The sequence below is a fragment of the Lacerta agilis genome, chromosome 1 (assembly GCF_009819535.1).
Source record: "Lacerta agilis isolate rLacAgi1 chromosome 1, rLacAgi1.pri, whole genome shotgun sequence".
Lineage (NCBI taxonomy): Eukaryota > Metazoa > Chordata > Lepidosauria > Squamata > Lacertidae > Lacerta > Lacerta agilis.
The window spans coordinates 59076079-59102142 of record NC_046312.1 but is presented as its reverse complement, the minus strand read 5'-3'; the positions used below and the strand labels follow the sequence as shown (position 1 = coordinate 59102142).

General features: G+C 40.2%; 2 protein-coding genes across 9 annotated transcripts in view; both read right to left on the bottom strand.

Annotated features, from left to right (window-relative positions):
• Positions 1-6422: 6422 nt before the first annotated feature.
• LOC117060761 (P2Y purinoceptor 1-like) lies at positions 6423-8970 on the bottom strand. Its single transcript, XM_033173286.1, has 2 exons — positions 8833-8970; positions 6423-8043 (listed from the first exon to the last, which is right to left on the bottom strand). Exons 1-2 carry the CDS (start codon positions 8851-8853, stop codon positions 7063-7065), a joined length of 1002 nt encoding a protein of 333 aa, XP_033029177.1. The 5' UTR covers positions 8854-8970; the 3' UTR covers positions 6423-7062.
• Positions 8971-22558: 13588 nt separating this feature from the next.
• The window catches only part of ANO5 (anoctamin 5), a 69441-nt gene continuing 65935 nt past the window's right edge, over positions 22559-26064 (bottom strand). For all 8 annotated transcript variants that reach the window (XM_033150949.1, XM_033150958.1, XM_033150967.1 and 5 more), the window contains 3 exons: positions 25290-25471; positions 23649-23754; positions 22559-22951 (listed from right to left, as the gene is read on the bottom strand). In XM_033150949.1, the coding sequence (XP_033006840.1) occupies positions 22727-22951; positions 23649-23754; positions 25290-25471 (513 nt within the window). In that variant the 3' untranslated portion in view covers positions 22559-22726. The remainder of the gene's footprint in view (positions 22952-23648; positions 23755-25289; positions 25472-26064) is intronic.

Genomic DNA, 26064 nt, shown 5'->3' with positions numbered 1-26064 from the left:
AATGCTTCTCATCCCCCACCTTGCTGACCTTATGTGGCTGGCTTGGGAAAGGGGTCTTTCACGGATATGATTGAACCTTAGTCATTGCTCAGGTTTTCTCCACTCCCCTACAGAGGTAATTTCAGATGAAGCTGGGGGCTTATGAGGCCTCTTCAGCAGGCCTTTGTAATTAGTTTTACATAGGAACGGCTTTCATCTTCAGGTTCCTAAGCAGAGCTGCTGTTCCCCATCTTGGCCTAATGAGCTTGAGAATTGTGATCTGAGCCTCTTCCTGAGATTTAACAGTAGGTTGCTACACAGAAATTAAGCAGGGGGTGAAGATAAACTGATGGGGAAAGGTTTTGTTTCTTTGTCCATTTGTACTGTACTTGTGCTGCTGGGCAAGCTCCTATCCTGGCTCAGTTATCTTCCCTTAGTCGAGCATTTCAGCAGAGGCTTCTAATACATTGAGCTGGAATGCAGGCTCCTACAACAAACCACCCTTGCTATATGCTACCAGTAATGAGATCCTTATTCTTCAATATCCTCAGGTTCCAGGTACATTGTTTAAGCTGGGTGAGTTAGCTTAATCAATATTATATTACAATAGAATGACAACAAATGAATGCTCATTTCTGAACAATAGATAAAAATAAAAATGGTTCTGTCTGCAAGCTTATGATTTCTGCAAATGAAAACTCTCCATAAATCTAGAATTTCTTATTAAGTACCAAACAGGACACACCACATCTGCCATGTCAGACACTCCCCAACTTTAAATAACTCTGTATTCTGGAATTTATATGGGGGGAATAGGTTGTAATGAAATATAACTGATAATGGTTCAGAAAGCATTTTTCTGTTCTGTTCTTTGTCTTTAACCTTAGTATTACATCAAGCAGAAGTATCTTGCTTCATCTTCTTCCTAAACAAGGGAATTCATTTAATCCATCTCTCCCCACCCCACCCCTTTTGTTTTTTGTTTTTTTGTGAACCCTTAAATGGGTCGGCACTAGTGCACATTTTTCTCAAGCAAAAGGAATTCATATATTTGAAGGGACAGAAATGAGCCAATGCTATTTTGTCTCCACAAGAGATAAAGTAACAAGAACTAACAATTTTAAAAGGACTGGACAGAGCCTATGCAAGATAATGGCTATAGCTGCTGCTTTGTAATATAGCTACCTAGAGCATTTATTTTATCTCCCCAAGGAGCACCTTTGAACACCACATTGTTAAATGTGGACACAGGAAAGATTTCACTTTATTTTAGGTCATCACTAATGAGTGTGCCGGTAGCCATGCATTGTACAACAGCACACGAGATCAGGGTGTTCGGTTTTGGCTTGTCCTCAGCTGCGGTACAGCAGATACCCGACTTTGAAACAGGTTGAAGGCTGACATTTTTCATTGGCATCCCTTGGGTTCTTCTAAAATTATGCTTCTTCTCTGGATTCTTCTAATTTCATAGTTCTTCCCACCTTTTTTGATCTTAGAAGAAACAAAAGAATCCCAATGAAACCAAACCATGCATCCAAATCTGAGAAGATACTTTATCAGATGCTATTACACCAAAGTGCAATGCAACTCTACTCATTCTATATTTCTTTTTATACCAGTATGCTCTGCTTATGAGATGGGGGGAAATAATATTGTGTCTGCTAGATTCATTTAGATGGCTAGTTCAGAGAGCCACTCCCTTTGTGACCATCTGCATTATTGTCCAATGTTTGATGGCATTTTAAAGGGGGAACACCTGGTGATTAATTCATCTGAATTGTATGTAACGTGGCAAGTATTATCAGGCTTTTGTGATAAAAAGTGGTCACTGGGTGTGGAATAAGAGGAGAAAACAGGTGATTTCTTTCTCTGGGTTTGGAACTTCTTCCATATATAAGTCCTTGGAGCATTCTTCTGCTTAACATTTTCACCAATTTTTATTTATTTAAATTGTTCTACTTCCATACACCGATTTTCACAGCAGTGCAGTCTACTTCCTGCTTGTGGAGTATTTATGGCAACAGTTATTAATAGTCTTCTGCACTTTGCTGGTCACATTGTCAATGCATGTCATAAATCATATGCTCTTACCTTCACATCAACTGCCAAGCCTTGGGTCCCAGGAGACCAAACGCTATTACTCACCTTTTCTTGCCATGCTAACTTTTGCTCAGCTGGTTCTTCCTGTTCCTATAAATCAGCCACTTGTTATCCAAAGATCAACCTTTTCTCCCCCTTCCCCTTTTTTGGTATTTTTTTTCCAGCTGATCCTGGTATGACTAAAAGATGATACCTACCGGTAATGGAATTTAACTTCCCCTCATTCAGGTTTAAAAGATCTGCACTGAGTGCCCTGACCTCAGCACCTGCAGTGGCACATGCAGTCACTATGCATGTTGTGGGAGTGTCCCAACAGATATACATGCTTGCGTTTGGTCTGCAAATGGAGGAAGCATTGCTTTTGTCTAAACTGCTCCGAGAAAATATTGAGAAGCAGGCTTTACCAGCCTTCTCCAACCTTGTGCCCTCCATAAGTTTTGGGCTACAACTCCCATCAGTCAGCAGAATTGTTCTGGCTGAGGCTGATGGAAGCTCTAGTCCAAAACACCTGGATCTGCATGATTGTGTAACAGTTCATGCCCAAAATCTAGCAAATGTTAATATTCACATTTAAATATTTATAATCTCAGACACATTTGGCAGGAGTAACTTTACTCTCCGGGGAAGGAGGGAGTGATTTATACAATTGCTGGGCTTAACTTCAAATACCTCCATAAGTTTGAATGCTCTTCTAGAAGTATTGGTTATTTTGCTAACAAATCTACACATGAGTTAGTCCTTTGATTTCAGCGGGACATGACTGTTATTGATAGATGTATTTAGGCTTTTGGGCATCATTCTTGGAAGAGTGACTGAAAATGAGCAGGGAATGGTACAGAAACAGTGAGTCAACTCTACAGCTCATATGTGTGCATAATATTTCTAGACCACACATAATTAAAAGAAATCCCAGGGTGAGGTACTTAATATGAAAACAAAACATAACAAAGAATTAAAAGTGATATCAAAAATCCAATATAACAGTATAACCCATTAACAAATGCAATAAACCAAAACATCAATGAGAGCAAGCTATTGCCCTCCATAAGCAAGCTAACCAAATGCCTGCGTAAACAGATGTGGTGTGTTTTGGAAGAATTTACTTCTTCATAAATTGGCCATGGGGATTTTATCAGCTATGGGTCAGAAACAGCCCAGAGCAAGTTTGTAGTAGTCAATGAAGGCCTGTAGTATTGCCAAGTGAAAACAATCTAGTTCCTTGACTGTAACAAGTGAGCTTCAGTTTAGCACAGAATTGGCACATTTAAGAACATTGTTTCGAATGAGCATCAGCATAACTAAACTCTGTATTGGATTGCGGCATTTGATACATTGGTCTTAATTACTGTAGCAGGTTTCAGTTGAAAGCAAGGTGTTTAGATCTAGGATATGCACAATTCTTATAAAACAAGCATGTCCAAGAGGTAGATTGTGATCTACCGGTAGATCACTGGACATCTGCGGTAGATCACCGGTAGATCATTGGCTCCCCACAAAGAAGATGAACAACTGTGGCTCCCCTAAAAAAAGCTCAACATTTTACCTCCTCCCTGAAAAAAACTCAACAACTTTGACCTGAACCCCCCCAAAATGGGCTTTCCTCCTTCCTAAACTGAACCCCCCAAAAGGGGGTAGATCACTGCCAGTTTTTAACTCTGTGAGTAGATCTCAGTCTCTTGGGAGTTGGCCACCCCTGTTATAAAACAACTGTAGTGGTTGTTGGGTCCCTTGCACACAAATATTCATAGACCCAGCTAGAGTAATTTTTGGAAGGATGGTATATTGGTTTGGCTTACTTGAACATTTAAATGGCTGAAGACACAATCCCAACTTTTGCTCCCTGCTGGCAGGGCTTCACAGAGTGGAGGGATCACTGCCACATCTGTAGCCCCTGGAAGGGAGGGAGACAAAGATTGCTGTACCAGCCTGGAACTGGCGCAGCAATCAGGCCCTATACTGCTGCATCATGACTGTGAAACTGCCTTGGGATATGAGACTTGGCTTAGCTTCACTTTATCACCATCTCCAGAATGCCCTTCAGAGGGCCTTTCATGGCACTCCCAGCGGTCCAGGCATTTGGCAGCCAGCAGGATGACAGCTTAGCTGGGCAAGCTAGGCAGAGGGACAGCTCTGCTCATTCAAACCCTCCCTGCCTCCAGCCTTGTGCAATGGACTTGTTCTGTAAAAATGGATAGGAAGAAGAAGAGTTTGGATTTGATATCCCGCTTTTCACTACCCGAAGGAGTCTCAAAGCGGCTAACATTCTCCTTTCCCTTCCTCCCCCACAACAAACACTCTGTGAGGTGAGTGGGGCTGAGAGACTTCAGAGAAGTGTGACTAGCCCAAGGTCACCCAGCAGCTGCATGTGGAGGAGTGGAGACGCGAACCTGGTTCACCAGATTACGAGTCTACCGCTCTTAACCACTACACCACACTGGCTTCTCAATGTAGTGCCAAATGCTTTGCAGCACTGGTTTTATTCATTCTCACAATTATGCAAGGTAGCTCTTAACCACTACACCACACTGGCTCTCATATAGGGTAGACAATGGACCATCTTTGCAGTGAGTGCTGAGAAAATAGCTGCCATGTGACCTCTCATGTGCTTCTCCTCACCCCAATATTCAGCTTCAGTTCAGAAGACCCTGCTTCTGGCATGTTGTAGCCTGTTCTGAAGGGAAAGGAGGAAATCTGGTTGATAAGGAATGTATGTCCACACTCCCCCTCCCAGTGGCTCCCTCCTGGGTGTGTGTCAGTGTTTCGACAATTTATTTTAAATGCACAATTTGCCTTTTGACACACTAGTTCAAGCACGGTGGCTCACTGCGCAACTGTATTAAAATGTAAATCACAAAACAATTGCGTTTTTTTTAAAGAGTGGTAAGACTAGGACACGTGGCAATACTTTTTTTAAAAAAAGAATTTTAATGCAACAGCAGTAGAGAGAGCTAAAAATAATTTAACCCAGAACCCCAAGAAACCTGTGGAATAAAAAGGCCTTAGCAACTCTTCTGAAAATCTGAAAAGAACAAGCCCTTGCAGGTGGGATGGGGTCATTGAACCTGTTGAGAAGGGTTTCATTCTTGCTCGTTTGAGACTAGCAGCACAGAATAGTCTTCTTTCTTGGTAACAAAGGGATTATTTTTGGTTAGTGATACATAAAGGTGTCCCCCCCACGCACCTGCCTGGCTTCATTCCTACTGCACCTTTAGAAGTGAGGATACAGAGAATGGGTGACTTCTCAGCCCTTATGCAGCATGACCTTGTAAAGATCACTAAACAGCACATAGACAGAATGGTTCTGTAGCAGAAGTCTTTCATCCTACAGTCCATGTCTTCAACTCTTTGGCCATTGGGTCAGATTAGTAAAAGGCTATATTTAGGGAAGGTAGCAGGGGCTCATTACTCCTGTTCAGTGTTTCAAACCACATGAGATTATTCCTAACAGACTTACAAGCAGAGGTTGTTAGGGCTATAGAAAGTCCTCATTTAGGAAGGGCAGAGGTTGTCCTCTTCAGTTGCTTCTCAGGGTCATCTAAATACTAGGTATGCATACCAAAGGCACTGCTCTGCATTGCTTAAGCCAAGGATGGAGAACCTGTGGTCCTTCAGAGGTTGTTGGACTTTCAACTCCTATCAGCTGCCTCTACCAGCAAGGATGGTGGAGTCCTTGTCCAACAGTGTCTGGAAAGCACCCATGGTGGCTGTTCCTCCTCTATACCCCCCCCCCCCCCATTTTATTGTGAATAAGTCCAAGAACAGGTATGAAACCTCATGGGAAACTTTGCCCCATCACTTCTCCTAACACGACTTCACTGAAATCTCCTTGCTTCCACTACTCTCAAATCTGAAACATGATGAAGAAGCTTTACATTCTATTTCATCTCTTTTTCTGCCGTGTTAAATGAACCCTCCTAAATTCACATTCTCTCATTTCCAAATAGGGGAATGACATGCAGGAAACAAATTCTTGTGTGGGGTTTTTTATCAAAAGCAAAATATTTTTAATTGACAAACATCCACCCTTGATTACGTTTCTTTTCATTGACCTCGTGAAAGTTATTTCTGACTTGTGACAATACCCAGGTAATTAAAATCCATATTGCAGGTTGAAAAGTGAGACTGAGCAGCATCTCATTACATTCACAAAGCTGCATTAGTTGTTCCTGTAATGAGGGGGCATAAAATGGATTGCACCACCCATAATGAAACAAAGTACATGTGCTGTCTTCATAACATATTGCAGGTCACCTTAGAGCGCCCTGAATTTTCTAAACTTTAAGCAGAAATTCGATCAAGGCAGGCGATTCCTCTGCACACACATGGCTTTTCTAAGTAAATGGAGAAGTCTTCGAAGGTGAGGGGGGAGTGTCATGTGAGTGCTAGAGCTCTCTTGCCTGAAAATAATTGGTGGGTCAGAACTAGCGGTTTGTCCAAAAATTCTCAGATTCTCCATCCATTAACTTGCATCCAAAAATTATCAAATGGGAAAGATAATTTCAGTGAAATTCTCATGGGTGGATAGTAGGCTTCCTGATGCACTTACCTTACATTTGATGTGGTCAAAGGGTGTTTAGCCAACATTCCCCCACCCTCTTATTTCTCTACTCCCAATTAGACTTTGTGAACCCAGCCACAAGGTCATTTTAGGAAATAACCATAGATTATTTCTCTATCACCAGCACAGGTATCGAATTTTTAGTTGTATAGTACAGAAATAATTAAAGCTACCAGCAGTTTTTGAATAATAAATGCTTTGTGGTGTTTATACTGAAAAAATGAGCTTTGGAACTGACTAGTTTTCCAATTTACTTTGAGTGTTCAGGATTTTGAGCTGCAGGTCCTTACTGATGGAGAGAGTTTTAGATTTTCGTTGCTTTTATTGCTAGCTATCATGCACACACTCAGAGCAATTGATGATCACTCAGTCACTCGTTGCAAGTGATTTGTTTCAGGCAAAGAGACCCTTGTTTTGGAGAATATCTATATGGGATAAACACATGCCAGTTGCTGTCGATTCCTCCAGCGTTTGATTATACAGAAGGAGGATGCTAATTTGCAGATCTCCTCTCGAAAGTCTCCCCCAGCCAGGAAACAGAAAAGAGGGTTGACGCAGGTGTTCAGGCTGCAGATAGCCATCTCCACAAGGAACAAGGTGTCGGCATGCTGAATAGACTGGGTTGCAGAAGGCCGTACAGCTCTCAGGAAGATGCAGGTGTTTCGTGAGACGTGGTAGGGGAAGTAGAGAAGAGCAAAAATGATCAAGGCTGAATACATGAGCTTGGTGAGTTTCTCCCTTTTCTGAAAGCGCTGGAGGCCAGTATCTTGGAGTTTCCTAACGCTGCTGCAATAACAGTAACAAATAGCAGTGAAAGGAAGTAAGCACCCGGCAATTGAGCAACTCACAGACAGGGGGAGGGTTATATAGGTAGAGCTGGAAAATACATAGAGGGAGCAAATTGTTTTGTTGTTTGGGCATGCCTGGGTGCCTGCAACATAAGCAACTGGCAGGCTAACCAATCCTGTAACTGTCCAGATGGACGAAGAAATCAGCAGGGAGTGCTGTTTGTTTAATACCCACAGGGACTTCAGGGGGTGGACAATGGCCAAGTACCTGTCCATGCCCAGGCAGGTGACAAAATAGATGCTGCAGTAATAGCACAGGTGATAGGTAGTCCGTATAATCTTGCAGAAGCTCTCTCCAAAGGTCCAGTGCAGCTGGTTTAGGTGATAGTAGATCAGGAAGGGAAGGGTTAAGATCCACATGATATCAGCAAACACCAAGTTGCAGAGGAAAATTGTGCTCCTGTTCCAGCGCTTCATGCGGAAAGCAAGGATCCAAATGATGGGGACATTGAGCAGCAATCCCACAACCAGGATAAAAAGGAAGGTTCCAGGGATTAGAGTCCTTTGGATGGTGTCTAAGAGGGTGTCAGTACTTCCACAAAAGTCTGCTTCTGGTTTCTGCCAAAAGTAAACATGGGGAAAATGACTGCAATTTTGCTCAGAAGAATCTCTCAGTATTGTAAGAGGAAAATGGCTACAGTCCTAACTACCTTACTAGGGGCTTAAACACATTTAAGCAAGCACTGTTTTATGCACTCATTTTCATCAGTTGTTGAATGTACCACCAGTTGCCAACTTGCATGTGCGAATGAGTTTTCACAGATCAAAATTTCATATTCCTTATTTTCAGAGGGGTAGCTGTGCTAAGTCTCTCACAGCAAAAGCAACTGAGAATCTTGTGGCACCTTAAAGATTAACAAATCCTGCTATGGCTTTGGTAGATTTAAGATGAAGCTGACGGTTTTGAGTCCATGAAAGTTTTTGCTACAACAATTATGCTAATCTTTCATATGCCACAAAACTCTTTGTCATATTACTTGGTAAGTCACATTCAAAAAAAATTTCAGTGAAGTTCACACATCCAACTTCCAGTTATCAAGTGTAGAGTAACCAAGAGTAATGAAGTGATGTACATGCAAGTAAGTGTAAATCAGCTAATGTCTAGGGAATTGAATGTGAAGTTGGAAGATCAAGGAGATCCAGTCTGTGAAATAAGCAACATCAACCCACAGCATGGAAAACAGTACTAAAAATGACAGTGTTTATAAATTTCTCATCACTGATAGTGCTCCATGGGCTAGAAATTATGATCAAACATAGTTATAATCAATAACGTAAGACTCAGAAATCTCTGTTATTCTAAGAACACCAAGTCCAGCAAAACAACAACACTAAAAATAGTCTTACCTGGCTAGATGTCTGTTCCATAATCCTTACATGTAGTATGCTGATTTCATAATGCTGTCTGTGCCGTTAATTATTCATTTACCAGAATGATTGGCCAACTTCCTGAAATGACAGGTGTGCAAATGATGTTGCTGCTATGCCTCTATGCCTGGGTAGGAGTAGACGAGAGACAGGAGGGGAGTATTTGATTATGCGGTGTGCAAATTTGAAGCTGTTTTGCTTTCCCAAAGGTAGCAAATCTCATATACTGGGGAGCTGGGACTTCTCTGGATTTCTTCAGCTTCTTGACTGATGCAGAAAAAATAGGTGGGGAGGGAAGTTTTTAATCTGTGACATTTTAATGTATTTTAACATTTGTTGGAAGCTGCCCAGGGTGGCTGGGGAAGCCCAGCCAGATGGGCAGGGTACAAATATTATTATTATTATTATTATTATTATTATTATTATTATTATTATTATTATTATAAAACAATAAACCAGTTGCATGTTCTGGTTCTCCCTTTAAATACTTATATGGTTGGCTACTTTCTCATATATTACAGTAGCCAATACTGTTTTTTAAAAATTTTTTTTACTTCACTAGCTCTTTTGAAAGAACAGTATATTTAACATACTAATATAGGATTCCATTACGTGTTATTTATGTTTGGGATGGGGCTTTTTAAAAATCATGATTTATTTATTCATTTAATTTATCTCCTGCCTTCCAAGGAGCTCCAATACATGGTTCCCCCGTTTTTCATCATCACAACTCTGGGAGGTAGGTCAGTCTGAGAGATAATGACTGGCCCAAGGTTATCCAGTTAATTTCAGGGCCGAGCAGGGATTTGAACCTGAGTCTTTCAAGTCTTAGTCCAAAATTTGAATTGTTACATCCGTTGACTCCTGGATTCCATCTCTTCATCACAGTCTTGGTATTGTACTGTACCATAATTGTACTGAACCCAGAATGAAGCTATACAGAGAGGAGTGACAGCAGCTTTATTCTTAGAGGCTCTCGCGGAGTTTATGAGACCAAGTAAATGGCCTTCAACCTGGGATACAGGAGAGGACCAAACCAACCTCATGCCTCTTTGCTGTGATTGAGGAGCAGAAGCAGGATTGCTTCTGACTCTAATGGTGTTCCTGTGTGGGTACCATAGAAAGTTGCCATTCACTCCAATGGGGACAAAGTCCCTGCTGGGATGCAGGTACAACCTGAGCTGCCCCCAACAGGAGTCCCACTGAAAGTGAAATGCAGACATACCATGGTATCCCAAATACATCTTCAGCATAGTCCCATTCTCTCTCTCTCTCTCCCTCCCTCCCTCCCTCTCTGTCATTATCACACGGATAGCAATTTCCACTAGTTACTGAAGATTCAAGTTCCTGTGTCTGATTAATTCTTCCCTTGCTGACACGGAACACTGCTGGCCTGAATGTCACAAGAACTACATCACTTTTGGTTTGCTTCCCCTCTTCCCCTGCTTTTTCACATTGACCATGAACATATCTCATTGTAGTGGCGTCACAGGGGGACCAGTGTGCACTAATGGTTTTTGCAAAAGGGGAACTTGTGTAAGGTGGAACACCGAGACCAAAAATGGGTGTTTTGTTTGAAAAGCATGGTGGCTTTTACTAATTTCCAAGTGATGTTGGCAGACTAGGTTGTGTCCACATAGGATAACAAATCCGCTGTTTTACTCATGACTGGGCAACAACAAAAATGTGCCTCTAAAAGAATATATTGTGCAGTGATGTAAAGCACACAGTACCAGTTTCCTTGTTCTATTGAAAGTTCCAACAAGTGGGGTGTTTTGTTTTGCTTTAATTCAGCTGCATGACAGCTGCCTGCCTACACAGCTGAACTAAATGAGGTGAAAGGAATTGGTGATTTCCACCGCTCCTCCACATGCATGTTCATTTCATGGAAATTTGTGATACACAGTTCACCATGCCATGCTTGACATAGTGCGGTAAAAAAAAAAAAATCCTCTTGACTTATGGGTTGTTTAGGATAAATGCCTTTGTGCCTGTGCATGATGCAACCAAAAATTATAACTCTGTATTGAGTCCTCTCCCCCACCCCCACAGTCAATGGTGCTGGTAAGTAATGGGACTTAATAGTTCTATATCCCCATTTGTGTGTGTGTGTGTGTGTGTGTGTGTGTGTGTGTGTGTGTGTGTGTAATTTTTATTAAGTCTTCTATTTTACAATTTAAAATATTCATTAAACAACCTTGAAATGTCAGTGACTTCCCTTCTTCTCTTTCCATGGTTCAATTTGAATAGCATAAATCCCTGCATATTTTACATAGACTAAACTAAAACATTCAGTATTCCATGAATACATAAATCAAAACTTGTTTACACTGTTGAATTTATCTTAAAGCTGCAAACGTTTTCAGGTGTACCATTTTCTCCCATATATTCAAGAAACATTTTCCAATCTTCTTTAAACATATGTTCTTCTTGTTCTCTTATTCTATATTCAAAACAAAATAAACAAAATAAAAAATTCCTTCCAGTAGCACCTTAGAGACCAACTAAGTTTGTTCTTGGTATGAGCTTTCGTGTGCATGCACACTTCTTCAGATATACTGAAACAGAAGTCTTATTCTATGTTAGGTCCATAAGCTGCGCATATTCCGTCAGTTTAAATTGCCATTTTTCTTTAGTTGGGACCTTGCTTGCTTTCCATTTGGGGGTTAACAAAACACGGGCCACAGTAGTGGCATACATAAATAGCCTTTTTTGACACATTGGAATTTCCATCTGAATTATCCTCAACAAAAAGGACTCTGATTTTTTTTTTTTTGAAAAGTACTTTTAAACATTTTTTTCAATTCATTATAAATTATTTCCCAATACTCTTTTACCCCTTTACTGGCCCACCACATATGAAATAACGTACTCAACCTCATTGCATCTCCCAACACTTATCTGATTCAGTCTTATACATCTTAGCAAGTCTACTCAGAGTTCAATACCATCTGTAAATCATTTTCAAATAATTCTCCTTCAAATAATAACATGCTGTAAACTTCAGATCGTTCAGATCCCGTCCCCTCTTTAAATAATGATGTGCATTACTTCATTCACTTCAAAATGTGGTAGGACAGCCTTGCTGCGTTTAGGGGCCCTCCTGCTCATTCTGCTGAGAGGAGCCCTGGCTATCTGGCCTGACACACACAAAAAGGTAGGCCTTCTTCACACAGCATGTAATTTTCTCCAACAAGAAGTAGTGGTGGCCAACAGCTTGGAGGACTTCAAAATAAGTATAGAGAAATTCATGGAGCATAAGGCTATCAATTGATATGTTCTATCTCCCCTATCAGAGGCTGTATGATTTTGAGTGCCAGTTGCTAGGGCTCACAACTGGGGAGCGTTTTTCAGAGCTCAGGTCCTGCTTGCAGGCTTCTCAGAAGCCACCAGGTTGGCCACTGCGAGAAAAGATGCAAATTTGGTACTTTATCCACTATGTCACCTTCTTACTTTCCCTGCCCTAATCATGCTGACTCAATTTAGAGGCAGATGCCATATCTTCCACTACAATTTTATTTTGACCACAATCCCTGTAGTTATCACGGCCTGTAGTGATGTTATTGAGAAAATGCCATTAGAGATCTCCAAAGCTCATAGCGTTTCAGAAGCTTCCCAAGGGCCAAACTGTCAATGTTTATGTTTTCCTGAAATCTAGCTCTGTGGAGATTCAAATCAACCAAGACAAGCAAGGTGGAGGGTTGGGGATTAAAAATCAACTAAGAGCAGTAACTTTCCCCTTGGGCTACCTTCCCAATCAAAATTGCTCCTCCGAATGTTCTCCTGCTTATTGACCAAATAATACATTTGGCAGTGCCAGTTCTAAATTTTGGGGATCCTTGGGTAAATGGTCTCAGTGGGCCTCCCTTCCTGAGGGGGCTCATCTCCTCCTCCTCACTGTTGCCACTGTCTATTCACTAGTTTCCCCCTCCATCACATCAGAGAGAAAGAGAGATGGGGGACAAGGTCTGCAGTGAACAGGTAAGAACTGCAAGGAGGAACAGCAGTACAGCCAGGAGGCTCCATGGACTTTGGGCATAGGTCAGCAGCACAAACAGTAAATCGCTCAAGGCCAGTGAAGTAAAATCTTTATTCAAGGAAACAAACCACAGTTCTGCTTCTTTCTCAGCTATGTGAAAACTGTGGACATGGTCCCACGAACCAAACCACATGTGATGCTCTTAATGCTTTCAAAAACCAGCCACTTTGGAAAAATAAAAATAAAACATGAGAGTTTCGAGCTGAAAATCACCCTCCTTCTTCAGATCTGCTTGCTGCAGTAAACTGCAGATTTGATGGCAAAGAGCAGCATATGCTCAGGTTTTATCTTTCACATCTGGAAATAAATCCCTCTGTTGCTTCCATTGGGCTTGATCCTGGGGGGAAAAAAATCTGAGTTTTATTAAGCAGATTTTTAAAAATGCAAAGGACATACCCCAAGATTTTTTTTCCTGCTGTAAACACACACCTGCCTATTTTTATAACACTTAAAGGTTTACATAGCACAGGAAGACTATGTTCATTGTTCTTATTCTCTGAACTTCTTAGCTGATGCTATACATAGAGAGCCTGCAATGCAGATAGCAACACTTGAAACCAACACTGGGTAGCTAAAGCACTACAGTGTTTATTGATCTTTTCCCTAATGGGCCAATATCAAATAAAATGTTTATTCAAAGGCTACTGATAAAAGCCTAAAACATGGAAACACAGCAAGGGCTATCTCTTGTTCATCATGTTTTCCTCGTTAATGCTGCCCTAATGGGGTACTCTTAATTCATTTCCAACAGAACTGCATAAAAACAGTCAGTTCTTATTTAAAGACTACCCTTCCAGCACATTCTCCCTGCTTGGTGTAGCTCAGCACAGCAGAGTGATTCATCGGCAAAGGCTAATGCAATGAGAGCTAAGTGGGAATTATTATTATTATTATTTTAGAAAAAAATCTTATTTTGAGGATGTTCAACCCAAGGCTCTGTTGCCAATAGCAAAGGGTATATGGCTGTACTCTATCCATTTAGAAAAAGGCCATAATGGCAGAGTTCTGGGGTTCTCACAATATTACTGCTAGGTACTCAAAATACCGTAAGCCAAACATACCCAACTATTGAGTGAAGAAATGCTTTATTAGCTTGTCAATTTTTATGAGACGGTATGCTTGCTTTGAAAAAAAAGGTGCAATACTTCTAGAGACATGAACCAGAGAAGTGCTTCTTGGAATTTTACTCATTGCACTGAGATTAAGTAGCAACAAGAGATCGTTCAGGGACCTGATGCTATTCTTTCTTAGTCAGACTTCCGTCAGTCTCTCATCTCTTTCTCGTGTACATACATAACCAGCAGCACTCATATGTGGAAGTAGTAAGCACTAGAGGTGTGCAGCAGACTCAGATAGATCCCAGTCAAAACTGGGTGCTTTGGAGAGGTTCTGGGATTCTTTGGAGGGATCAAAGGTACCCTGGACGAAAGCAGTGATCGCCACTCAGTGCCTCATGCCACCTCAGTGATAACAGACTTTAGAAAAATGATGTAGACACCTGTCTGCTGCAAGCTAAATGGGTTGGGATAAGGAAGAGAAAATGCTAGAGTGCAGAGGGGTTGGAACTCTGTAGTGACTGACATGCTGATATTTTAATCATAGGGTTTTATTTTACCCAAACTCTCCAGTGCCGGTATGTTGGGGGAGGAATGTTTAAGGAAATCAATAGTCTTTGCTTCAAATGCTTCTTGCTCTTTCTCAAGTTCTGTCTCGGAGGACCAGGAACATTATTAAAGGTGTGTTGGTGGTGCAGTTAGGTTTGCTGCAGCTGTGTACAGCAAACACATTCAGAACAGCATTCCTGAGCACTCAGAGGAGGACATGTGCCAAGGGACAGTGTCCAATAGAGCTTTCTAGAGTTAAGGATCCTTTGTGGTCAACTGTGAAGTCCCTTGAAGAAAAACACCATTTAAGACTTCCTGAACTCCCCTGTGATGGCAAGACAATTCAAATGCCTCCTGCTTTTGTCTTACCTATTCTTAGGGAAAGTCATCACCATTCTTCATCATGGATTAGGTAAGTTGTGACAGACAGCCTCTAGGATTCAGGGAAAGAACAGTGGGAGTGAACAGGTAACAAGCATATATGCATTAAGATACCTATGATCTTTTTTTGTTTTCTAATTCTTATTTGTGGAATCTGCCAGTATAACAGTGATAAAGTTTATGACAGAAATGAAACCAGGAAATGAAAATGTGAAAATTCCTGATTACAGACATTCTACTATGAACCTTGCTTGTAAAGGCAATGAAATGAAATACAACAGAGATAATCTGGTCAAGGAATGGCATATTAAAGAATAAAGACAGAATCAACCTCTGCACCATATAAAAATTCAGAGTTTTGCTGTAAATGGGATTTGCAGTTCTCGTTAAGCACAATGTACTTAATCTCTTTCTCTAATTGAAGGACCATTACTTTAATTCATCTAATATTGATTCAACATCTTTTAAACTACATCAACTTCACCTACAGGTCCTGTATAAGTCTTTGATCGAATTTCATTAGCATATATTTAAAGTAACATCCATGTTGTGCAATTCATTTAGATCATTTCTTATATTCCTTGGATCATGGGGAAATGGAAGGCTTAAAAAAAAAAAGCTTGCCTTGATGATCTTAACAATAAATTAAATCCACACAGGCCTAATACCGGTACTACTTTCTTTGTAGGTTTTCAGCCCATAGTGTGCTACATTGTTGATTTATGTTCTTTTTCTGATGCATGTAGATTCTGGAATACTAGAGCAGCACCTGCCATTTCTCAAAGGTACTACAGGTTAGCTGCATGTGGCAATTTCCCTTCCAGCTCACTCTGCCTTTTATTCCAGGCACAGAGATGCCATTCAGTTATGGTTCCTCAGTAGAACAGAGTGTCCTTTCTCCATTTTCCTTCCTTGTTCTTTCTGGCATTAACTGATTTCCCCTGCTCTTCAAATGGAAGCTGATGCCGGAGAGAACAATGAAAGAAAACCACCAGAGTATACTGTGATGCGGTAACCCTGTGCTACCACAAGTAGCAGTAAGGCAATTTGCTGTTACGAAGGTGAACTGCAGAGGACACCATGCCTGTATTGTAGGGCAAGGTTTGGGATTGAAGGGGATTCTCTGGGCATGGTGCCCATAGTAGGTTTTCGGAAAGGGGCCTTTGTAGCACTACAGGGGGTGAGGGAAACTTATTTCCTACATGGTGCTGTAAATATATTAATTGGCATAAAATATAGAGAAGTCAATTGTCAGCCTTTATACAGCTTTGGTTCCTGTATAGGACACACTTCTTTCCTTTGACGAAGACAGAGTGTTTTCCTCATTTCTGGACTGGTGTGGAATTCAGTTTCATCCATCGTTTGAGACAAGGCATTGCAGTGCCTAACTTCCATCTCCCACTATTCCACCCCCCCCCCCACAGCAGTAACAATGGTCTTGCATGCAACACAGCCAATAGGGTAAACTGCACAGAACTATGGATGTAAACAAAACCTTTTATTAACAGTCAACTTTTCACAGAATCAGTTGAATACATGTAACAATGTATTTACAAAACAAGCAACACACTATTCGCAGACATCTTTTAAATGCCATCATCAGTTAGCCGATTTATTTTTTTTAAGATCCCAGTATTGCACATTATCAGCTTGATGATCAACCGTCTAACCATAGATATCAGTTTATGAGACACAATTTGAAGAAGCTTAGACTACCAGGCAAACATCCCAGATCCCCAAATTTAGCATAAATTGGCAACATCAACAAATTGCACTGAAAGCCCAATGAAAACCATCTAGTAAATGTTCACTTAAAAACGTAAAGCAGACTAATTCTCTGTAATAAGCCAAGTAGGGAGTGGGAGGGTCCCTGATTACAGTCAACCACCAACACTGAAAGTCCTCTCATCACAAACAGTAAGAGTGAAAGGATGTGGTACTCTTCATTTCACCCAATTTTGACTTGTTATGGGTGGCATGCTGATATGCCTATTGCACTGCCAGAGCCTTGATGGGTAAAAAAAACAGAGTTAGATCTCTGCTCTGCTAAGTTAAGGTTAGTATGTATTGGTTCAGTGTTTGCAGGTATGTCTGTTTGTTATGGGACCATTGTCCACAAAAGGACAAAAGGATACTGCATTAAGCACAACACTCCTTACATAGTTGTGGTTGCTGATTTGGGACTGTACTGCGTTAGACAAAAAGGAAGTAAGTTCAATACCAATTACCTGTTCAGGAGTGTGGGAGAACTGAATCTAAAATCCTTCACCTTTCTACCCCCCCCCCCTGAAAGCACCAACTATTCAGAGGATGCAGGCAGGGAGATGTTCTTACACTTGAGCTTGAATTCAACGAACTGATGTACATCTCTGGAGTGGCGCTCAAGGCTGCAATTCTGTATGCATTTCTTAAGAGAGAGATTTTTTTTCATTGAATTCAAAGGGACTTACTTCTGAGTACAGAACTGCACAGCACAGAATCAGGAAAGAAACTTGAATGTTTGTTGTCACAAGAAAATTTAAAGCAAATTTTAAAAATCACAACTTCTACTTTAAAAGCAAAAATAAAAGTTTATAGTCCTTAAAGGCATCACAAGACATTTATATACCATGATTCAGTATGCACAAACCAACAATTTACAAATATAATCATTGGATTCATCCACCAGTATACACAAGATGGCATGTAAACCATATGCAACCTAAGACTAGTGCTCACACAATGATAAGACAGGGATACGGTAAGGTAAAAAAAAGAAAAGAAAAAAGATTACACAGGTAAACAGATGCACAAGACATGATGCACAATTCAAAAACTCTAAGACAGGAGTGTTATGCACAATTCAAAAACTCAGACGGGGTAGTGCTAGACCACCTACAGTTCTCTGTCAGAAGCAAGGGCATATAAGCAAACATGCACAACACCATTCCTTAGTAAGTGTTGTTACAAGGCACAAGGGTCCAGTGCTTGCATATGAATTAACTGAAAATATAACACCACAGCAGTACTTGGTAACTTGGCTCTTTCAGTGGACTTGTATAAAAGCATCTGCTGAAAAGGTTGCTAGAAAGCAAAAAGCACTGCTGCCACCCAGACCACAACTGATATAATTCTCCTTGAGTGAGAGCTCAGTTTGTACAAGTGTAACAAACTGTGACTCAGAATGACATGGGCACTTAAAAAGCTGCAATCCTGTGCATATTTTTAAGAATAAGTCTCACTGAGCAAAATGAGGTTTCCTTAAAGATTGAGCTATGCATAAAGAGGCTTTATCTACATATTTTTTGCCTAGAAGTCATAGCCTACAAATTAAAATGTCCGGAATTTAATCCAACAATACTAAAACAATACTTGAAATTGCTTAAAAGGGAATTGCATAGAAATACAGAACAGAGGATGCCATCCCAATGTTCAAGATTTACAAATAAAACCTTCCATGGGTACAGTTGCCCACCAGGGACTTAAAATATCTCGTGCTTTTGCTCCCTGCCAGGGACTACAAAATCATAGACTTAATGCAGTTGTAAAGATCACTCTACATGGCTGGTCACCTGTGTTCCAGAAGTTGCCAGAAGTTCTGTTCTGTTGATATCCTTGCATACATCCAGGGCTTGCCCAACAGCCTCCTCAAATGGCAGGTCAGAGTTACATAAGTAAACATGCCACTTCTTAAAAACTTAACCCCTCTCATCGCTCTGGCTGCAATAACTATGGGCAGAGTGCATAACAACAGAAGACAAAGCTGTTTGTGTAATTTTCATCTCAACTGGACTTGACAAAAGGCAACCCAAGGTACAGTGCAACCACAGCCACATATTTCATTTACGTCTGTGCTAAGTTACTCCGCAGCTCAGTGCTCAGTGTTCTTTTAATATATATATATATATATATATATATATATATATATATATATATATATTGATTCTACACAATTTAAAAATATCTAGCATGGCAAGCTAAAAAAAAGCACACATTTAATTTGTTAATACATTTAAGTTTGACACAGATGACATTTTTTGTCAAGCAGAACTGTGATTTGTTGGACTTGATTTGCACTGTTTGCTGCCTATTTTACAACCACTGCAGTTCATTATACACTAACACAAACATATTTTTAAATATGAAACTATTGCAAATATTCCATTTATATTTACAAGAACACTTATAAATAAGCAGCAGAGTATACGCAAACAAGGAGGAAGTGTTTTTGACTAAATATGTAGATTTTTTTGGTGACTGCAATGTATCTTTCGCATAACTAATACACAGTATGTAATATTATTTGTCTTAACTGTACATCACTTTTTGTGTGTGTGGGAATGACAGTATCTTAGCAGACTGAGCACATCATAAACAGAAAGCAAAATGTAAGCCAGACCGTTTCAAGATGTCAGAAAGGTTTTGATTTAAAATTTGAGGAGGATGCTAAATTTAGTCTGGTGCAGAATACTTTTCATCACACTGCTCTCCAAACTCTCCTCAAAACCCCATAGGTTATGTGCAGACCCTTATAATATATGCACAAAGCAAAGCATGGGCAGTAGGATAATGGTGACCTAAACTCTGTCTCTGAGCATGGAAATCTTTGAAATTAGGTTCAATAAATAGACATTGGACTAAGAACTTAAATTCTGCAGACAGCATCCTTAGCACCTTGGTTTTTCCTGCAGACCTCTCTGCTAGAACAGCCCATTAAATATGGTGTGTGCATAGGCTCTAAGATTTGCTTTGTATCTGTACACTTTTAAAAATTACAATCTGTTTCTAAGTCATTCTGTGCTCTGTTTGCTTCAGTCTGTTTTTTGGGTTCTGAGCTGCTCTGTATAAAATGAAGCTGTGTGCTCCCCATTTACTATAATGGGGAATCTAAAAATGAATCTAGAAACCTCTCCCCCCCCCCGACAAGATGGATGAAATTTACATGCCCAGGAGCTCCATCACAGAGATTAAACCTGTCAAATTGCAGACTAAGAGGTCCAGGGACTTTTTTGTGGGAGAATTAAAGGAATTCACTTCCTCCATAATGCTCTACTGGATGGGTGCAGGGAAATGGGAGTTTGTCTCTTTCTTACCATAAAACAATTAAGTAGTAGCCAAGTGGTGCGTAGTCTTACTTGAACATTATTTTAACATTTGCAGCTTCACAACAGCCTGCCTTTCTGACTGAGCAAAAAGACAAATGAGGAGCAAAGTGACTGCAAGTTCCTTTTTGGGGGTCTGCATAGTTTTGGCTTACTGTGTTATGCAAACCATTCAAACATTGAACTATACAGCACAGAAACAGAGCAACAGAACCCCAGGATAGGGTCCTATCTGATCTGGGGGAAGTTACTGATATCATGTGTCAATGAAAAAAAAGAAGAGGAAACTCCGAAACCCTGCAATTCTCATTTGTTCTCTTCCTGGAGCCATTGCACACCCCTAGTATCTGCATAACTTTCTTGTTTGTTACCCAATATCTATATAAGTTTCTTATTTGCTATAAGCACCATTCTTTTCTTGTTTCTGTTTTTTCAAGGCAGATACTATGAATCTAATCTGGGCATTTTGCCCATTAATCCAGTGCTTTTCTTTGCCAAGGATATGAGTACTGTTCTTTCATTGATTGGGATCTTTTACCTTAGTGTTTCGAAGTAGATAATTTGCTCTTTTGCCATCAGAAATGAAACCGAAGCACACAAATGTATAAAACAGCAAAACAGTTCAGCTCACATGCTAGATACAGCCTGGGATATTTGTTCCAATACTTAACAGTCAAGCATAAGCTGCAAAGTGCAAGTACTTTATGTCCAACATGCTTCATGTTTAGTGAATTCAGAATTCAGCAAGTGCTTGCTTCTCAAGGTTCATACACAGCTGATTTGCATTGAGCTAACCACCTTGGAAGTTTGCAAAACTTGCTCCTGACCAGCTGCTAATGCACAAGACTGAGTTTGAAAGCCGATACTTTCATAATACCTGTGAATTCACCGATAAGATACATTATGCTACATAATTTACACTACTAGCATTTTCACATCTTTTTTTTTTCTCCTTCACAAGTGCATGTAAACAAGGCACTATGCAGTGTGGGGCAGACACGGGTATAAAAATGTAGCAAAACTTCAAAAATACTTGTAAGAAAATTATATAACAAAACACTGCCTGAAACACCTTCTAGCTAAGTCTGCATGCACAGTTTACACTAAATAAACTTTATAAATTTGCAAAATTGTCTCAAGACAAAAATAAAATAGGAACTGTTTCTCTTAGCAACATTTTTTAAAAACCATTATTTCTAAGCATTGCGGATTTGGCTACATTAATGTACATAACCTTTCATTCATTAAATATTATGGATAGATATTCTGTACAAACACAGAGATCTAGTATTAAGGCATATTCACAAATAATGGCTTTGTTAACAATTTATCCCTGTAGATAATTTACTCAGGGGTTTTGAAAACATGAAATTATTTTAACAAATTTCAGAAATAATGACTTTAGATCCCAAATAATACTACTAAAATCACAGGTAAAACTCCAGACTACCTCAGTGGTTCTGGTCTTGATAAAATATATTTCCAATTCAATATCATACTAATTTTAGGAAGAATCTAGTATTCATCTTTCTAACCCTCACTAATCATGTAAGAATACAATTTTATTTTATTTCATTTTTGGAACTCTGAGGTATAATTGCTTAAACTTCCCTTACTATTTTGGAGAAAATATGGCCGATAAAAATTATTAAGAATAGAAATTACTTATGAAAAAGTAATTGTGGGTTTTAATTTTTGTTAGGTCACTACAGTTACTGAACCGTTGATCTACAATTATGTTATCTGTGCCTTAAAAATAACCTACAAAACAACCTACCTCAAAAGGTACTGAAAGGTACAGGTATGTGTGGCAGAAATGCACACGTGATATGTGAAAGATTTTCCAAGTATTGTTCCAAAGTAATGTATGATCAAGGCCAATGTGTGAAAAGTGCATGCTTTTGAATAGCCAATACTACCTATCAGACAAATGCAGATTAGCACTTCTCTAAGCAAGGCATCCGATTTAGTTTTTTTGTTTGTCTGATGTTAGCATCTTACAGTAAAGGCTCCCCAAACATTTGTGTATTTGTGTACTAAGTCCCTTCTGCCTTAACAAGGTTAACTATGACTAGCATATTGACAGTTCAGATCCCAGTTTCCCCGACTCTGAGAACAGGCAAACAAAAATAGGATTAAACTATAGAGTCATAGGTTGGAAGGGGCCTTGGAGCTTGGTTAGTCCTACCAAGATGATGCATGAAATCCACAGCCACAGCATCCCCACCAGAGTCTATGGAGTGCTTTAAGATCACCTGAGGAGCATGATGAAAAGATACAGAATTCCGTTTAGGCTCTAGCACCATCAGTTGACAGTGCAACAACTGAAGGACAACACACCAAACTCTTGGCCTTATCAACTAATAATGATATTAATTAAATATAGGCTGGGTGAGGAAGGAACTTCCTGAGCCTCATTCAGGAGGCCATTGCCACACTTAGCAAGAACTGTGACTGCAAATGTGGAACATTATGAGCTTTTCACTATAACACACTTAAGACAATTCTAGTTAAGAGAAACATACAGTCTTAGAAAGGCAAGGCATTTCAGCAGTGTCATGAGCAGATTCATTTTTCAAGGTTCCACAGCAGCAAGGGTACGTAGCTTGTTGACTGGCCAACAGGCAATCCATGTTGATTCTCTCCACTTGCTTCAGTAAAATTGTTAGAACCAAAAGAGAAGCTTTCACGCATATGGAGCTGCTCATCTCAGATAACGGACAACCAACTTTCACAGGCTGGAATTTCACAGTCAGCTGTTCCTCAGGTTACATGACTTCTGATAACTCCACTCTCCCTTCGGTGGCAATGACTTCCTTTTCCATGCTTGCGGTGGTCCTGTTTTCACACAGCTTCTGCTTGAGTTTATTGAGTTCATACTCATGCAAGATTTTCTGAGTTAAGTATTTCTCACGCTTTATTTTGGCTTTCACCTCAGCCGGGACATCAGGAATCATCCAAGCCACAAAGAATTTGACAATGAAAACAACATGCTGCAAGGCAGGGGAACAATGCAAAATTAGGAGGATGTATGCAAATAACTATGGAGGCAAGGTATTTCATCAAACAGTTGTTATTCCCTGTCCTAAACATTTGCAATGCAGACTTTCTAGGCTTGAGCTCTGAGAAAGATGGTTTTGCAAAGTGATGATATCTTCCTACACCAGGCTTCCTCAACCTCGGCCCTCCAGATGTTTTGAGACTACAATTCCCATCATCCCTGACCACTGGTTCTGCTAGCTAGGGATCATGGGAGTTGTAGGCCAAAAACATCTGGAGGGCTGAGGTTGAGGAAGCCTGCCCTACACCTTAAAGTTGTGGCTACAAAGAGGGTTTTTTGTGGGGGAGGGATCAACAATAGCATGCCATGCACACTAATTTCATCAGCTTGGGATACATTCAGATAAATAGCACAAACGTTTGGGAGGCAAAACAACAGAGGGTTGTTTGCAGTAAAGCTTGCAGAATTCTGCAACTCTTTTCTAATCTGCATATGTACAAATGGTATTCGATTCTGGACTTACATTTGCAACTTGTAAATCCTTTGTGTTTTGTTGTTACCTTTCTTTTAAAGCTACAATTCCATGAATCACAAAAAGATAATTTTGTACCTTCATCAAAACTGCAGTAACTCTACACTGACACCCTACACTGAAACGATCGATTACAAGAGACAAGGGAACAACTTACCTCCATAATAATGATAAAAGCCATCTTGGCAGCCAGGATGTGCCAGAACTGCATTGTGTGTGCATATTTCCTCTCATGGTCTGGTGGATATCGATAGTCCCTGTACCTGTTGAATACAAACATGTAAAGGTGAAGGGCCACATTCAAAGGCAGACAGATTACAAGCTCAGTGGCATTTACATTCAAATACACCTGTCACTTAAGAAGCCTTTCGATCCTGATCTTAATGTTTTGCTTTATTTATTTCTTTTCAGGACATGGCTCTTGTAACTGGTTCAGTGTCCCTCGTTTGCTCATTCATAGCAAAAGCAAACTGTAGAGCACATGCTAGCAGAGCTTGCAGCTATCATAAGGTGATGTTTGGATAGGTGGATCATGGCGGAGCATAAATCAGGGAACAGAGTAGTAAAACATGATGTGATGTAGGAAAGTTGTGCAAACAAAGCACTAAAGCTTAAATGGTACAAACAGAAGCCTTGGGCTTTAATGGGAACATGTCCTACACTTCTATAGCCAACAGGAATCAGTCCTCTTCACATGCAACTCACGCAAATGGATAGCACAGATATAAAGAGAGCTGCATGTATAGCCCCAACCCCTGAGGCTGTGTGAGTCCTCCTGCCCCCCCCCCTTGAGCAACACCTTCCATTGACAAAAAAGGCTCCCTCTTTCAGAAGGTATCTGTAAGCACATGTGGGGCCAGGAGGATTTACATGAGCTCCAGGGTAAAGCTAAATGTGTGGTCCTTTACAGCCATGATGTCCCTTTGCATGAGAAACATGCAAAGAAGGCTACTGCTAGAAATGATTCTGTAGGCACCTTGTAGTGAAAAACCATGTGGAATCTTGTGTGTTATAGTAGCCCCATTCCAAGAGGTACACTCAACAGGGAATAGGGTTATCAGGCATGTCGTAGAGGTAGCACTGGATAAAACAAAATGTTGAATCCATTCCTAGCCAATTACATATGAGTCTTCTTGGAGACTGTAAAAAGTCTCCATGTGATACAACTCCCCTTTCTCCGAACTCTGATATATTCATTTTATTTTAGGTCACCTCTCTAGGTGAGACTATAACAGAGCTACTATTGAAAACTGTAGTTCTGTGCTGTGGGGCCCCATCTTCCCTTAGCGACATGTTAGAGAAGCAGGTGACATCACATCATTGTTATTTTTTTTAGCTTTTCCTGACCCACATTACATGTTACTGAGAAAGGTGGCAGGGAAGTCGCCAATATGAGGTTGCAGCGACACCATGATCAGCATCACATCTACTTCCAGAGTGAAATTACTTAAAATTTAAAAGTGAGAATAAGGCAATGAAAGGTTGTAATCTTTACACTTCCTTACTTCTGTCCTTTGGGCTACATTTGTTCTCTCCCCCCTCCCCTTCTACCGTACTAGTAATATTGCCAGAATTACATCTTGCCTTCAAGATGACATCAAATTACATTCCTTAAACTCCTATAATAAAGCAAATAGTCTTATTCTGGTGGCTAAAGGGCCCCTCGTTTCATCTTATAAGAAGGCAACAGTAAGGAGAAGAATTTAATGATCAAGACCAATATAATTGATTTATTACAGAAATGTACTGCAAAAACAACAACAACACGTAAAAGGGGTTACCGGTAATTGCAACTAACCTGCAAGTGGTAAAGTTTTCTGGGTTTATGTCAGGCATGTTTTTATCAGGAAAATCTGAGGTTTGAAATATGGAGAGGCTGTCATTAATGTATCCAGACATGGGTGAGTAAGGATCCATAGAGTAGGCATAGTAATAAACCAATCGAGGGATCATATCGGATGTGAAGGCAACAATAAATGCCTGCAGGAAAGAAGTTGGACTATGTTAAATATTTCATTCACAGGAAATGCAAAGAAATGAACAATGTATCTACCTTTGAATACTAATCCACGCACAGATATGAAGGTCACCAGGTGACCTTAAGCCATTCTTTCTCAGCCTAAGCTACTTCATAAGAATGTTGTGAGGATATAGGAGAAGAAGAAAAACCAGATATGCCACTTCGAGCTCCATGGAAACAGGGATTAAAAACTGTCTATTTATTGATATATGTAAAAACATGAGAACAATAGTGATTTATCAGACAAAAACCCTACCTAGTCCAGCATCCCATTTCCTACAGTGGTCTATCAGATGGCTATGTGAAGCCCACAAGTAAGACAAGGGCACTTGCCTGTTCCTATTCCCCAGCAACTAGCATTCAGAGCCTCTGATGCTGAAGGAAACCTGGATGTACAACTGGTAAACTTAACTGGAACCATTATGATCTGCCAGCGCTCTATGATCCTCTGCCAAGGTTCTCTTCCATGTACCTCTTCCATCTGGAGTATGACAATACCTTCAGAGGAGAGGGCTTTCTTGGCAGTGGTTATAAAGCATCCTTCCCAAAGAGG